The sequence below is a fragment of the Pyrus communis genome, chromosome 1, assembly GCF_963583255.1.
Source record: "Pyrus communis chromosome 1, drPyrComm1.1, whole genome shotgun sequence".
Taxonomy (NCBI): domain Eukaryota; kingdom Viridiplantae; phylum Streptophyta; class Magnoliopsida; order Rosales; family Rosaceae; genus Pyrus; species Pyrus communis.
Genome location: NC_084803.1, coordinates 19,041,040 through 19,057,160, shown reverse-complemented (window position 1 = coordinate 19,057,160; position 16,121 = coordinate 19,041,040). Strand labels below are relative to the sequence as shown.

General features: G+C 39.1%; 1 protein-coding gene across 1 annotated transcript; it reads right to left on the bottom strand.

The window, feature by feature from the left end:
* LOC137719664 (uncharacterized mitochondrial protein AtMg00810-like) lies at positions 1-984 on the bottom strand. The gene has a single exon (XM_068458735.1). The coding sequence runs from the start codon at positions 982-984 to the stop codon at positions 1-3; it is 984 nt and encodes a 327-aa protein (XP_068314836.1).
* Between the last annotated feature and the right edge of the window lie 15,137 nt (positions 985-16,121).

Here is a 16,121-nt window from a genome sequence, read left to right as displayed (position 1 = left end):
TCAAGTTGGTGCATAAATGTCGTTCATGCCCAACTTGACAAGAGAGTTGTCGAACGCTTGACTTCCAATAGCTTTAGTTAAGATATCCGCTAATTGATCCTCTGACTTTACAAACAGGAATTGAATAATATTCCCATCCAACTTCTCCTTAATGAAGTGTCTGTCAACTTCCACGTGCTTTGTGCGATCATGTTGAATTGGGTTGTGTGAGATATCGATAGCTGCTTTATTATCACAAAATAAATCTGAGGCTGAATTCGAAGAATACCCGAGTTCACCAAATAACCTCCGAAGCCATAATAGTTCACATACTCCTTTTGTCATACCCCTGTATTCCGCCTCTGCACTTGATAAAGCAACCACTTTCTGTTTCTTACTTCGCCAAGTCACTAAGTTTACTCCCACAAATGTAAAGTAACCAGATGTGGACCGACGATCAGTAACGTTGCCTGCCCAATCTGCATCGGTGTAACCCTCTATTCGACAATGATCATTCTTGGAAAACATAATGCCTCTACCTGGTGAGGACTTCAGGTATCGTAGGATGCATTCAACTGCACCCATATGTGCCTCACTCAGAGAATGCAAAAATTGACTAACAACACTTACTGCGTATGCAATATCAGGCCTGGTGTGAGATAAATAAATTGACCTCCCAACTAACCTTTGATAACGATATCTGTTAGTGGGAACTTGATCAGGGTACATGGCAAGGTGGTGATTTTGGACTATAGGGGTGTCAGCCGGTTTACAATCAAGCATTCTGGTTTCGGTTAATAAGTCTAGAACATATTTTCTTTGAGACAGAAATATACCCTGTTTAGATCGAGCGACTTCTATCCCCAAGAAATATTTCAAACCACCTAGATCTTTCATCTCGAACTTGGTTGCTAGGTAATCTTTGAGCCTTGAGATTTCCTCTTTGTCATCACCCGTAACAATCATATCGTCCACATAGATGATAAGTGCCGTCAATTTCCCCATTCGACGTTTCAAGAAAAAGTGTATGATCAGAATTGCTCTGCATGAACCCATATTTCCTCATAGTCGTCCGAAACCTCCCAAACCATGCTCGAGGTGATTGTTTCAACCCATACAACGCTTTATTCAACTTGCACACTACTCCGGGTTGTAAAACCGATGCATAACCAGGTGGAATATCCATATACACTTCTTCTTTAAGATTACCATGTAAGAAAGAATTTTTCACATCAAATTGTTGTAATGGCCAATCTAAGTTGGCCGCCAATGAAAGTAATACTCTTACCGTATTAATCTTGGCTACCGGGGCAAATGTCTTTGTATAATCAACAGCATACATCTGAGTGTATCCCTTGACCACCAATCGTGCTTTGTATCGTTCAACAGACCCATCAGCTTTGTACTTGATGGTGTTCACCCATCGACACCCAACTCTCTTCTTTCCTTGAGGAAGTGGAACTAAATCCCACGTTTGATTTTTCTAGAGTGTAGCCATTTCTTCCTCCATTGCCTTGGTCCATCGATCGTCAGATAGTGCCTCCTTCAATGAACTTGGTATGCTATCATTGGATATTTGTTGTACAAAAGCTTTGCCGGGTTCTAATAACTTCTGTGATGACACATAGTTGGCAATGAGGTATTTAGAGCCTTTCGTTGTGTCCGGTGAATATCGATTGGGTGGCTTTCCCCGGTTGTGCCTGAAAGGTAATTGATAATTCAAAACAACGGTATCATCAACAGGGATAGTAAAGCATACCTCAGGAATATTCTCATGAGTAAGGTCATCTAGTGGTACTATATTTGGAGATGAGGGGGGAGTAGTATCAGTAGAAGTATCAAAGTTGACAAGTGGCAGCACTGTTGCCGTGGGTGAGGACGACATTGCCGTGCCTGCCATTGATTCTATGGGTAGCACTACGGCTGATGTTGGCTGAGCTGGTAACACAGCCGCTATAGGCTCGGCTAGTGGCAGCGGAAGATCAATACTATCATTCCAATCCTTCTCATTATGATGTGTCTTGCCCTGATGAGGATGATTGGAAAAATCTGAAGGGTAATACATCTCAGACTCAGAAAAAGTGACATCCATAGTAACATACATTCGACGGGAAGGAGGATGGAAACAACGGTACCCTTTTTGATGGAGTTCGTACCCCATAAAAATACAACGGAAAGCACACGGTTCAAGTTTCGTCCCTTGATTTTTATGAAGATGAACAAATGCAACACATCCAAAAAACCGAGGTGGGAGTACCAAAATCGACGATAGATGCACGAAAGTAGCAAGGACTTGTAAGGGAGTAAGAAAATCCAGGACTTTGGATGGCAGACGGTTGATAAGATAAGTGGCAGTTTGAGGAGCAACATCCCAAGAAGAACGGGGAACAGACGCGCCAATCAAGAGTGAGCGAGCCGTTTCTAAGAGATGACGATTTTTGCGCTCAGCCACCCCGTTCTGTTGAGGAGTCTGAGGACAAGTAGTTTCGTGAAGAATTCCGTGATTAGTTAAATAATGGGAAAATTCATTATTAACATATTCACCACCGTTATCGGAACGCAAAATCCGTATTGTAGTAGAAAACGGTGTCTGAACCATGGTGTGGAAGGTCTTAAAAGCCAAAAAAACATCACTTTTATGCTTAAGAAGATATAACCACGTCATCTGTGTGCAATCGTCTATGAATGTTACAAACCATCGAATACCAGATGAAGTAGTAATTGGAGATGGTCCCCAAACATCCGAATGAACAAGACCAAAAGGAATAACACTTTTATTAGAATTCAGCGGATAAGAAACACGGTGACTCTTGGCGAGTATGCAAGTGTCACATTTAAAGTCTAAAAACTGAACAACCAACAAATAAATCCGGAAACATATGCTGCAAATAACTGAAAGATGGATGACCCAAACGGTGATGCCATAACAATGTCTCTTGTGATCAACAGCTCCTTGGGCGAGAGTGACCCATCCTGTACTGACATCATCCACAAAATAGAGATCCCCCATCTTAGTACCACGACCAATTATCTCATTCGTGAGAATATCCTGTATAAGACAAAACTTTGGATACATTAGCACACAACAGTTCAATTGTTCAGTAGCTTGGCCAGGAGACATCAATTTATGATTTAGTGAAGGTACAAGTAATGTATGAGGCAAAGAGAGAGAGGGCGTGAGGCGCACGGTGCCAGCGCCAGTTATCGGTGAGGTGACTCCATTAGCATTAGTAATACTACATCGGAGTGGAACAGTATCACAAGCTAAATCAATGGGATCATAAGTCATATGGTTTGTGGCACCGAAGTCAATGATCTATCCGAATCGTGTAACATCACTATTCATATTAAAAACATAACCATAGTTACCTGAGGACTCCGGAGACATGTCGGAAGAACTTGAAACCGGAGGAGGATCATCTTGAGATATCAAAGATAATTGGGACATGGAGGTGGCGAGATTGGCTTGCTTGTCTCGTTCCTGTTGCTTCTGAAGCTTCAACGGTTCCCACTAGTCAGGATAGCCATGTAATTAGAAGTAATTATCATGGCCATGCTTCTCACTACCGTAGTAAGTACAACCACCAGCCGGGACGGGTGGTTTAGGACGAGAAGGGCTAGCTTTACTGTTGGAGATTGATAGCACAAACATAAATAATATCGCCTGGAAAGGGAAAGATCCAACTCACTTTGCCCTTTGTATAGTACTGGTAGTGTACACTGACTAGCTAGTGACCCATATTTCAAAGAACCCCACTCTAATAAAAGGCCACACAAACTCAGTTCTTTTCATACCCTGGCTATGAAAATGTTAGTTCCGAAGGGAAACTTAAGTGAACAAGTTCACCTTGCAGGAAAAAACAATGAAAATTAAGAAATAAGCCCTAGCTATATATGAAAATGTTAATTTAACTGAGTTGCCTTTGTCATGTCCAACAGGATACTTGGTCCCATAGGGATGGAAAGTAGTGCCTTTGTTTCGGAACATTCATCATAATCCTGAATTTTTTTTTTATCCGCATAAATTCGATCCATCAAGATTTGAGGTAATATATGGAAGGGTTCACATAACCCTAATTGCAGTTTACTTTATCAATATACTTTCAATTCTTCATTGTTTAAACATGTAAAATTTGAAAATCTAATGAGCTTCTAATTAATTAATTGGGTTTGATTTATTGCATTACAGCTTGGAGTAAAACCCAACACGTTCATACCATTTGGAAATGGCCTTCATACCTGTCCAGGAAATGAAGTTGCCAAGCTAGAAGTGCTTATTTTTATCCATCTTGTTAACAAGTTCAGGTACGACCGTATGTATATTTTTCTCATCAGTCGGGTTCAATCCCCACTGATCCTCCTACCTTTCATCTCAACAACTAACAATTTAAGTTATTTAACTCAATAACATTATCATCAAAAAAAAAAAACTCAAATCTTGAAATTGATAGGGCTTAATCTGCTGCAGGTGAGAAGTGGTAAGGTCCCGTGGTGGGGGGTGGGGGTTCATTACGACCCATTTCAAATACCTCAGCAAGGACTTCCAGCCAAGTTTTGGAAAGATTCAATCCGGTTAAGGACCACAAGGCCAGGCTAGCAGGGAGTAAAATGAAAAACTGATGTAGTTTATAAAAGATAAATTGTAATGTAGTTTCTCTTGAGAAGTTAGGTTTTGATTCTGATTCCTTAGTATCCACAGTTGAGAGGTCTTCCAATATTAGATATAAATACCACTTATTAGACTAAAGACGTATTTAGTAGCTTTTTGTTATTTAAAAACATATTTTGGCATTTTGCATCAATATTGAGATTCCTTTTATTTTCTCCCTTGAAAAATACAAATTCTACTTTTTAGATTAAATACCTACGACCCTCAATCTTTTATTGGTCCCAACTTTTTTAAACATTCCAAATAAGTACTCAATCTATTGAAAATGTCATATCCGTTAAGCCCCAGTTAATTTTTTCATTAAATGTGTATGTGGCAACAATGAATCCCACTTTTTAACTTATATGGACACTAAAATAATAATAAAAATAACTTCAGAAAAGATATGAAGATGAAAAAAAAAAAAAAAAACAAATTTACAAATACAATAGAAAACAAAAATGAAGATTGGGAAATATCAAGCTCCTGCCACGTCCAAGCTCAACCTACGACCACCAAATCCCCATCCCAACCTTTATATTCCAAACTCACCAACTGGGTATATCATGATCAACATTAATACTAGTTGCCTCAAAATCTAAATTTCAAACATAGATGGTATAATATAGAACCCAATGATCAAACGGTAATGAATTGAATAAAAAATGGACCTAAATTGAAATTACATTAGGAGGGCAATCTCCCAACAAATAACAGGGTTAAGAATTCAGATAGGGTTTCAAGGAGCTTATTTTGCTCATGTGATTTCCTCACTTGCCGATTTTTGGCTGGTAAAGCTTTTAGTTTTTCTTTGTGGGCGTGAAGATGGTGATGACTGCATCATGACAGTCCATAACATTTCAGAAAGCACCATGACCTTCTTCTCGATGTTGGAGGCCTGAGTTTGAGGGTGGAATTGGTACTTGTGCATTGGGTTTGGAGGTGATGGCATGATGGGGGTGGTGGTGACATTAGTTGGTGGAGGCCATGCTTCCATGACCTTCTATTAATTTTGTAGACAAATCCCTAGTTAAAAAGGTTGGGTACTTGTTTGGAATGTTTAAAAAGGTTGAGCCACTTGGTACAACTGGGTTTGAGCAAAACCTTTTCATACAGACTGCCTTGATTGATTTATATGCAAAAACCGGTTGTTTAGGGTTGGCACATGAATTGATTGATGAATTTGTGTTAACTATAAAGTTTAGGAGAGATTGGTTATTCTCACCACCAGTGTCAGGATATACCCACAATCCCGAGCTGGAAAGATTTACATGTGTCACTTAACTGCCAACTGCCACTGGTATGGATTTATAAAAGTTTTTACAAATCACGCACCAATAAGAACTGTTGACAATAAAACTCATATTTTAATGGAGCGACACAAAAGGTAGGAACTTTACCAACGGGTATTTGTTCAAAAGTAAAAGTCCTCTAGTTTTCATTGGTCGGTTAATTAGTTTAGGTTGGCCGCCAATGTCCAAATCCGAATAGCTGGCTATACAGTTTATGAAATAGACAAGTTGTAGGCTCATGTCAAATTCTAAGCTGGATGTTGAACCGTTGGTTAATCTTTTGACACGAGCTACAATTTGTCATTTTTCATTAACATGGGAAACGCAGCTGTTTTGATTTTAGACATAGGAGACCAACCGACCAAGACACGTCATTTGACATGACTCTGACTATTCACAGTCCTCTAAAACGAAACCCGTACTAAACATGGAAAGGAAAAAGAAAGCGTCTCTCTTTAGTCTACTCAAATGAAAAGTCATGTACTTTCACTTTTGATACATTAAAAGTTTTTTTGGAGTTTTCCTCTGTCCTTAAGAATTTTATTTGGACTTTACCATTTTTCAAAAAATAAATAAATAACCTAACATAAAGATATAGTTAGATACGGCAGTGCAGTGTTGGCCCTCAACTGTTTTATATTTAGGGTGATTTTGCATTTAAATTATAAAAGAAAAAAATTATAAAATTTGCCACTACAACTAGCACCCACTTCAATTGACACCTCCTTGCTCATACTTTTTATATTTTGGAATAGATCAACACGTGCAGTGTCCGTTTTCTTATTCTGTTTTTTATAGTTGGATTCAAATGCTGCATTGTTATGTCCATTTCCTGATTTTATTATTATTTTTTTTTCATCATTCACATGCCTACTACATGCTTCCCTTTATATTTGAATTCAGACACTTCAACGTAGTGTCCGCTTCCTGATCTGTTTTTATTTTTGGATTCAGACATTGCGTTACAATGTCCATTTTCTGTTTTCGCTTTTTCATCACTTGCAGGCCTCCTACGAGAGGAAAACTGTAGCCAAATTGGAATTACTCGTCCCATTGTTCCTGGAATTATGCCCATTAATAACTACGAGGGTTCCATACCCCACTTTACAAACAAGAAAATAGCACACTGTAGATACCAACCAAGGTTACTGCTGCCTTGAAGCCTATCAAGGACAATGAAGAAGCTGTCAGATTATACGGAATTCACCTTGGAACCGAGATGTGCAAGAAGATTTTGGCTCATGGTATTAGGACATTGCGTCTTTATGCTCTCAACATGGAGAAAATCTGCATTGGCTATATTAACGGTTTTGTTTTCATATATTTCTTCTTCTGTTTGACTTGACTTCAGATGTACATCAAAATAATATGAGTTGTTTGATTAAAACTTACCACCAAATATGTTCCCCTTACAATTGTACTAACTACTTTGGCAGAATCTTGATCTGATTGAAGAATCCAAATCAAGGCCATTACCTTGGAGACGCCCTGCAAATGTATTCCGTGTTAAAGAAGATGTTCGTCCAATTTTCTGGTATGCAACACAACTGCTCCCCCAAATACACATACACCCGTAAGAAAATATCTAATCGTCCTGGCAATTGATGGTAGGGCTAATCGTCCCAAGAGCTACATATAAAAAACCTTTAATACTTATGATTTGATTGTTGAAATGTCTCTTCTTGCATATTAGCATATTTATGATTTTGATTGTTAACATATTTATGATTTGATTGTTGAAATGTATGCTTACTACACAGAGACCCCCCACCCTAGACACCTTTCCACTCGACCTTTCGATGGAAATTAAGTTAGTAATATTGACACGATCTTGTTCTCAACTTTTGCAGGTGCAAAGCAGCTACTTTTTGGTCAGTTTGGTAGATAATGACTACATCCGTGTGTTGGAGAGTTGACATTTTATAATTAGTTTAGTTACCTTTTTGAGTCCTTATGATCAGATTGTAATTAGGTTATTTGATGTTTATTTCTTTCCTTGTAAATCACTCTTGTACATTATATATTTTCCTCCTTGGTGAGAAGAATGATATCAGAAAATTAAGCCCCAAAGATAAGCTCTAATTAGCATGGTATCAAAGCAGAGATCCTAGGATTTCTGCTCTGCCCGTTCCCTCAAACAAACTCGGCCCTCCCATGGAAAACCTACCACCACTCCACGGTGGAAACAACCACATCCTAATCGATTCTACTCCTACACTAAACACTACTACCCTAATCGACCCTACCATGAATCCTACCCTACCTATACCGCAAGTTGTTACACAGATTGTCCATCATGATTCGTCTATTGCTTCGATTGGCATCAAACTTAATGGTGCCAATTATGGAGTTTGGTCTCAGATTGTTAAGATGTTTGTTGCTGGAAAAGACAAGTTGGGCTACTTGTTTGGGAGTAATCCCCAACCACCTATTGACGATCTGGCCTTCACCAAATGTTGTACAGAGAACGCTATTGTGAAGGGTTGACTCATCAACTCTATGGAACCCAATTTGATTGGGTACTTTCTTCGACTACTGACAGCAAAATAAGTGTGGGATGCGGTTGTTCACACGTATTATGACGGCTCCGATATATCTCAAGTCTATGATCTTACCTGCAAGGCCTCTCGCATGAGGCAAGATGGATGACCAGTGGAGACATACTATAGTGATCTTCAATCTTTGTGGCAGGAGATTGATTATCGTTGACCTAATCCGATGAAGTGCGGTACTGATATTGAAATTTTTAATAAAATAGTTCAAACGGATCGTGTGTACACTTTGCTTGCAGGATTGGATAAGATGTTTGATAAAATTCATAGTGATATTCTACGAACTGAGCCCCTTCCTTCCGTCGAACAAACTTTTGCCTATGTTTGCCGGGAGGGAATGCGACAAGCTGTGATGAATATCGAAGGACAGCTGCTAAGTGGGGCAGCCATGGTGGCTCGGCCTGCCACACGAGCTGTAGCTCCACCTTGTCCTCGTGCCCCCGATAAGTTACTTGCACTGAGCCCAAGACTGTAACCCCAGACTACTGCCCCGAGCCTAGCACAGGGCTTGTTTTTTGCTGCTAGGCCGGCCTCACGGCCCATCATGGGTCCCCGTCCTCCTCGTCCTAAACCACTAATCCCGGCTGGTGGTTGTACTTACTACGATAGTGAGAAGCATGGTCGTGATAGTTGCTTCCAATTGCATGGCTATCCTGACTGGTGGGAACCGTTGAAGCTTCAAAAACAACAGGAACGAGACAAGTAAGCCAAGCTTGGGCAAGCCAATCTTGCCACCTCTATGTCCCAATTATCTTTGATATCTCAAGATGATCCTCCTTCGGTTTCAAGTTCTTCCGACATGTCTCCGGAGTCCTCAGGTAACTGTGGTTATGTTTTTAATATGAATAGTGATGTTACTCCATCCGGATGGATCATTGACTCTGGTGGCACAGACCATATGACTTATGATCCCACTGATTTAGCTTGTGATACTGTTCCACTCCGACGTAGTATTACTAATGCTAATGGAGTCACCTCACCGGTAACTGGTGCTGGCACCGTGCGCCTTACGCCCACTCTCTCTTTGCCTCATACATTACTTGTACCTTCACTAAATCATAAATTGATGTCTCCTGGCCAAGCTACTGAACAATTGAACTGTTGTGTGCTAATGTATCCAAAGTTTTGTCTTATACAGGATATTCTCACGAATGAGATAATTGGTCGTGGTACTAAGATGGGGGATCTCTATTTTGTGGATGATGCCAGTACAAGACGGGTCACTCTCGCCCAAGGAGCTGTTGATCACAAGAGACATTGTTATGGCATCACCGTTTGGGTCATCCATCTTTCAGTTATTTGCAGCATATGTTTCCAGATTTATTTGTTGGTTGTTCAGTTTCAGACTTTAAATGTGACACTTGCATTCTCGCCAAGAGTCACCATGTTTCTTATCCGCTGAATTCTAATAAAAGTGTTATTCCTTTTGGTCTTATTCATTCGGATGTTTAGGGACCATCTCCAATTACTACTTCATCTGGTATTCGATGGTTTGTAACATTCATAGACGATTGCACACAGATGATGTGTTTTTTCAGCTTTTAAGACCTTCCACACCATGGTTCAGACACCGTTTTCTACTACAATACGGATTTTGCGTTTTGATAACGATGGTGAATATGTTAATAATGAATTTCTCCATTATTTAACTAATCACAGAATTCTTCACGAAACTACTTGTCCTCAAACTTCTCAACAGAACGGGGTGGCTGAGCGCAAAATCGTCATCTCTTAGAAACGGCTCGCTCACTCTTGATTGGTGCGTCTGTTCCCCGTTCTTCTTGGGATGTTGCTCTTCAAACCGCCACTTATCTTATCAACCGTCTGCCATCCAAAGCCCTGAATTTTCTTACTCCCTTACAAGTCCTTGCTACTTTTGGGCATCTACCGTCGATTTTGGTACTCCCACCTCGGGTTTTTGGATGTGTTGCATTTGTTCATCTTCATAAAAATCAATGGACGAAACTTGAACCGTTTGCTCTCCGTTGTATTTTTATGGGGTACGAACTCCATAAAAAAGGGTACCGTTGTTACCACCCTCCTTCCTATCGAATGTATGTTACTATGGATGTCACTTTTTCCGATTTTGAGATGTATTACCCTTCAGATTCTTCCAATCCTCCTCATTAGGGGAAGAGACATCATAATGAGAAGGATTGGAATGATAGTATTGATCTTCCGCTGCCACTAGCCGAGCCTATAGCGGCTGCGTTACCAGCTCAGCCAACAGCAACCGTAGTGCTGCCCATAAAATCAACGGCAGGCACGGCAATGCCGTCCTCACCCACGGCAACAGTGCTGCCACTTGTCAACTTTGATACTTCTACTGATACTACTCCCCCTTCATCTCCAAATATAGTACCACTAGATGGCCTTACTTCTGAGAATATTCCTGAGGTATGCTTTATTATCCTTGTTGATGATACCGTTGTTCTGAATTATCAATTACCTTTCAGGCACAACCGGGCAAAGCTACCCAATCGATATTCACCGGACACAACGAAAGGCTCTAAATACCTCATTGCCAACTATGTGTCATCACAGAAGTTATCAGAACCCGACAAAGCTTTTGTACAACAAATATCCAATGATAGCACACCAAGTTCATTGAAAGAGGCACTATCTAACGATCGATGGACCAAGGCAATGGAGGAAGAAATGGTTGCACTCCAGAAAAATCAAATGTGGGATTTAGTTCCACTTCCCCAAGGAAAGAAGAGAGTTGGGTGTCGATGGGTGTACACCATCAAGTACAAAGCTAATGGGTCTGTTGAATGATACAAAGCATGATTGGTGGCCAAGGGATACACTCAGATGTATGGTGTTGATTATACAGAGACATTTGCCCCACTAGCCAAGATTAATACGGTAAGAATATTGCTTTCATTGGCGGCCAACTTAGATTGGCCATTACAGCAATTTGATGTGAAAAATTCTTTCTTACATGGTAATCTTAAAGAAGAAGTGTATATAGATATTCCACCTAGTTATGCATTGGTTTTACAACCCGGAGTAGTGTGCAAGTTGAATAAAGCGTTGTATGGGTTGAAACAATCACCTCAAGCATGGTTTGGGAGGTTTCGAACGGCTATGAGGAAATATGGGTTCAGGCAGAGCAATTCTGATCATACACTTTTTCTTGAAACGTCGAATGGGGAAATTGACGGCACTTATCATCTATGTGGACGATATGATTGTTACGGGTGATGACAAAGAGGAAATCTCAAGGCTCAAAGGTTACCTAGCAACCGAGTTCGAGATGAAAGATCTTGGTGGTTTGAAATATTGCTTGGGAATAAAAGTAGCTCGATCTAACCAGGGTATATTTCTGTCTCAAAGAAAATATGTTCTAGACTTATTAACTGAAACCGGAATGCTTGATTGTAAACTGGTTGACACCCCTATAGTCCAAAATCACCATCTTGCTATGTACCATGATCAAGTTCTCACTAACAGAGATCGTTATAAAAGGTTAGTTGGGAGGTTAATTTATTTATCTCACACCAGGCCTGATATTGCATACGCAGTAAGTGTTGTTAGTCAATTTATGCATTCTCCAAGTGAGGCACATATGGGTGCAGTTGAACGCATCCTACGATACCTGAAGTCCTCACCAGTAGAGGCATTATGTTTTCCAAGAATGATCATTGTTGAATAGAGGGTTACACCGATGCAGATTGGGCAGGCAGCGTTATTGATCGTCGGTCCACATCTAGTTACTTTACATTTGTGGGAGGAAACTTAGTGACTTGGCGGAGTAAGAAACAGAAAGTGGTTGCTTTATCAAGTGCAGAGGCAGAATATAGGGGTATGGCAAAAGGAGTATGTGAACTATTATGGCTTTGAAGGTTACTTGGTGAACTCGGGTATCCTTCGAATTCAGCCTCAGATTTATTTTGTGATAATAAAGCAGCTATCAATTCAACATGATCGCACAAAACACGTGGAAGTTGACAGACACTTCATTAAGGAGAAGTTGGATGGGAATATTATTCAATTCCCGTTTGTAAAGTCAGAGGATCAATTAGTGGATATCTTAACTAAAGCTATTGGAAGTCAAACGTTCGACAACTGTCTTGTCAAGTTGGGCATGAACGACATTTATGCACCAACTTGAGGGGGAGTGTTGGAGAGTTGACCTTTTGTAATTAGTTTAGTTACCTTTTTGAGTCCTTATAATCAGATTGTAATTAGGTTATTTGATGTTAATTTCTTTCCTTGTAAATCACTTTTGTACATTATATATTTTCCTCCTTGATGAGAAGAATGATATCAGAAAATTAAGCCCCAAAGATAAGCTCTAATTAGCACCGTGATGATATTTTTGTTGATTTCTGAATGAGTTTTTTTGTGAACTCTTCCATTTCTTAAATCCCTTAAAAGTGGTGCTTTCGTTGCAAGTTGGATTATAAATTTAATGTCATTAACTTGTGTAATAATACCTCATTGGGATTTTTGATGTCCACCCTGTTTCATGCTACAAATTGCATCTGCATTCGTGATTGATCACTGCACCGGCATATATCATACTTCCACAGTGGATGGCTTAATGGATATGATCTAGTTTTTTGTTGTTTCGCTTTTCGTATGTAGTTGTGGCAATGTAATCTCTTTATTAATATATTTTATCTCCGCTCCTACATTGTTCTACTCGAAAGCCTCATCCAATCCTTCATTATTAAAAAAGAAAAATTGTTGTGAACTGTGTGGTAGGAGGAAGAAATGCACATGGAATGACATAAAATGTTAACCAAGACAGGAAAAAGACAACCTACTCAAAATTGTTTAGTTTTGTTTTCATGTTGTGTACGATTCCATCTGCATTTGTTCTGTATCCTACCGGTCACCTTTCCTATATCCTTATTCATCCCTCCTGTTTCATGTAAGCCTCTATTTCTAGCAAGAAAATAAAAACTAAAAACTAAAAATCTATTAGCTTCATTTTCCTTATAGCTTAATTGACTTTACCCATCACCTTTCCTATATTACTGAGATGGTCCACACTATTTCTGGAACTATAACAAAATAACTCACACTGTTTATGAAACTTAATCAAAATAACTCACACTATTTCTGGAACTATCGCAAACTAACCCACACTATTTCTGGAATTATAACAAAATAACCCGCACTATTTATGAAACTGAATGAAAATAACCCACATTATTTATGAAATTGAATCAAAATAATGCACACTATTTCTAAAACTATAACAAAATAACTCACAATGTTTATAAAACTAAGCCAAAATAACTCACACTATTTATGAAACTATCGCAAACTAACCCACACTATTTCTGGAATTATAACAAAATAACGCACACTATTTATGAAACTGAATCAAAATAACCCACATTATTTCTGGAACTATCGCAAACTAAACCACACTATTTCTGGAACTATAACAAAATAATTCAGACCATTTATGAAACTAAATCAAAATAACCTGCACTATTTCTGGAACTATAACAAAATAACCCACACTATTATGAAACTGAATCAAAATAACACACATTATGTTTGGAACTATAACAAAATAATCCACACTATTTATGAAACTGAACTAAAGTACGCCACACTATTTCTAGAACTATAGCAAGATAACATGCACTATTTAAAAACTAAACCAAAATAACTCACACTATATTTGGAATTATAACAAAATAACTCATACTATTTATGAAACTGAACCAAAAGAACCCACACTATTTCTAGAACAATAGCAAAATAACCCATATTATTTATGAAACTGAATCAAAATAACTCACATTTTTTTAATATAATATAATTAATTCCAAAATAAACTTTAAATAGTGAAAGTTATTGAACTAGGTATAAGAGTGATCATAAAAATGACCAACAGCTGCAAAACCTCTGCAACGATATTCACTTGTTGAGGAATTTGATGAAGAAGATGCCAAATGTCTTGTATGACTAAAGCAAGTCTCTAAGGAATCTGAACATGTTTCTTTATGCGAGTTTCCGGGAGGGGGTTGCCCATTCAGATGGGTAGGCGGGGCCCACTGGTTGTCCAGCTCGAGTTTACACCGCCACGTAGATATGCTGAGTTTATCGCTGGCTTCGCTAAAATGGTGTTGGCGCGGCACAGCAAGTGGCTTCAACGAGAGCTTGTCACGTGCACTCAACGGAAATAAAAGTCTTTTTTGGAGTTTTCCTCCGTCCTTACCTTGGATGACACCTTTGGATAGTATGAAATGTTGGTTGTCAACGTGTCGAAAACAACTGGCACGGGTTCGCCGTCAGATTGATGTCATGCTATCATGGGGTGACTCAAAGTTATGGATAAATTCCAAACTCGAATTTCACGTAGTACATCTCGGGTTCGATTTTTGAACTAGTGAATCGTACAATACTGATCATAGAGAGGCTAAAATGTCTCTGAGTCTTCTTGATCCCTAAAAATGTGGACTGCCGTGACGAAATCACCAACTGGTCCCCTTTTTCTAAAAAAATAAATAAATAAATAACATAAAGATATAGTTAGATACTGCAGTGCAGTGTTGGCCCTCAAATGTTTTTTTTTTATTTAGGGTGATTTTCCATTTAAAATATAAAAAAAATTACTAAATCTGCCACTATAACTGGCACCCACTTCAATTGACACTCAATTTCTCATACTTTTTATATTTTGGAATAGGCCAACAAGTGTAGTGTCTGTTTTTTTATTTTGTTTTTTACATTTAGATTCAGACGCTGCATTGCAGTGTCCATTTCCTGATTTCGTTTTTTTTTTCATCATTCACACGCCTACTAGATGCTTGTTTTTATATTTGGATTCAAACACTTCAACGCAGTGTCCTGTTCCTAATCTATTTTTTATTTTGGATTCAGACACTGCGTTACAGTGTCCATTTTCTATTTTCGCTTTTTCGTCACTTACACGCCTCCTACAAGCCATTTTCACATTTGAATTCAGACACTGTACTGCAATGGTAGTTTTCTGGTTTTGTTTTTTTACCTTTGGATTCAGACACTCACAAGCTAAAAATACGATTTCACCTCATTTAAAAAAAAAAAAAATTGCCTCTGAAAGATGAGTTTTAGTTATGGGCCATATACTCTACAAAGAATCTTCTCAACATAAGAGAATGACTGAACAACTATGTATACTCTCCTCATTAAAGAGAAAGAGGGACCACAACCAAAGATGAAGAAAGATATGATGAAGTAGACAAAAGTAGTGTTGAAGTGTGAATTAAACATGAGTTTAATCGTTATAGTGTACAAACACAAGATAATACTTTGAAGGCTCGTTTGATACATATAGTTAGATAGGAATGGAGAACTTTCCAATTGTATTTCCGTTGAGTGCACGTGACAAGCTCTCATTGAAGCGAAAGCGGAAACTCGTATGAGAAAGGCTGCGCCGTCAGCCACGTGCTGTGCCACGTCAACACCATTTTAGTGACGCCAGCGATAAAGTCAGCATATCTAGCGGCGGTGTATACTCGATCTGGACAACCAGTGGGCCCCTCCCTCCCAGAAACCCCCAGCCCCATAGCGTGTTGAAACGGTGTGAACCGACCGCTGACACGTGGGTCACGACACTCTATCTCTCCCTCTCTTCGATCCGCCTATAAAACCGAGTCTCTCCCTCTGTCGGCTTTCCTCGGTGTTCTTCTCTCACTG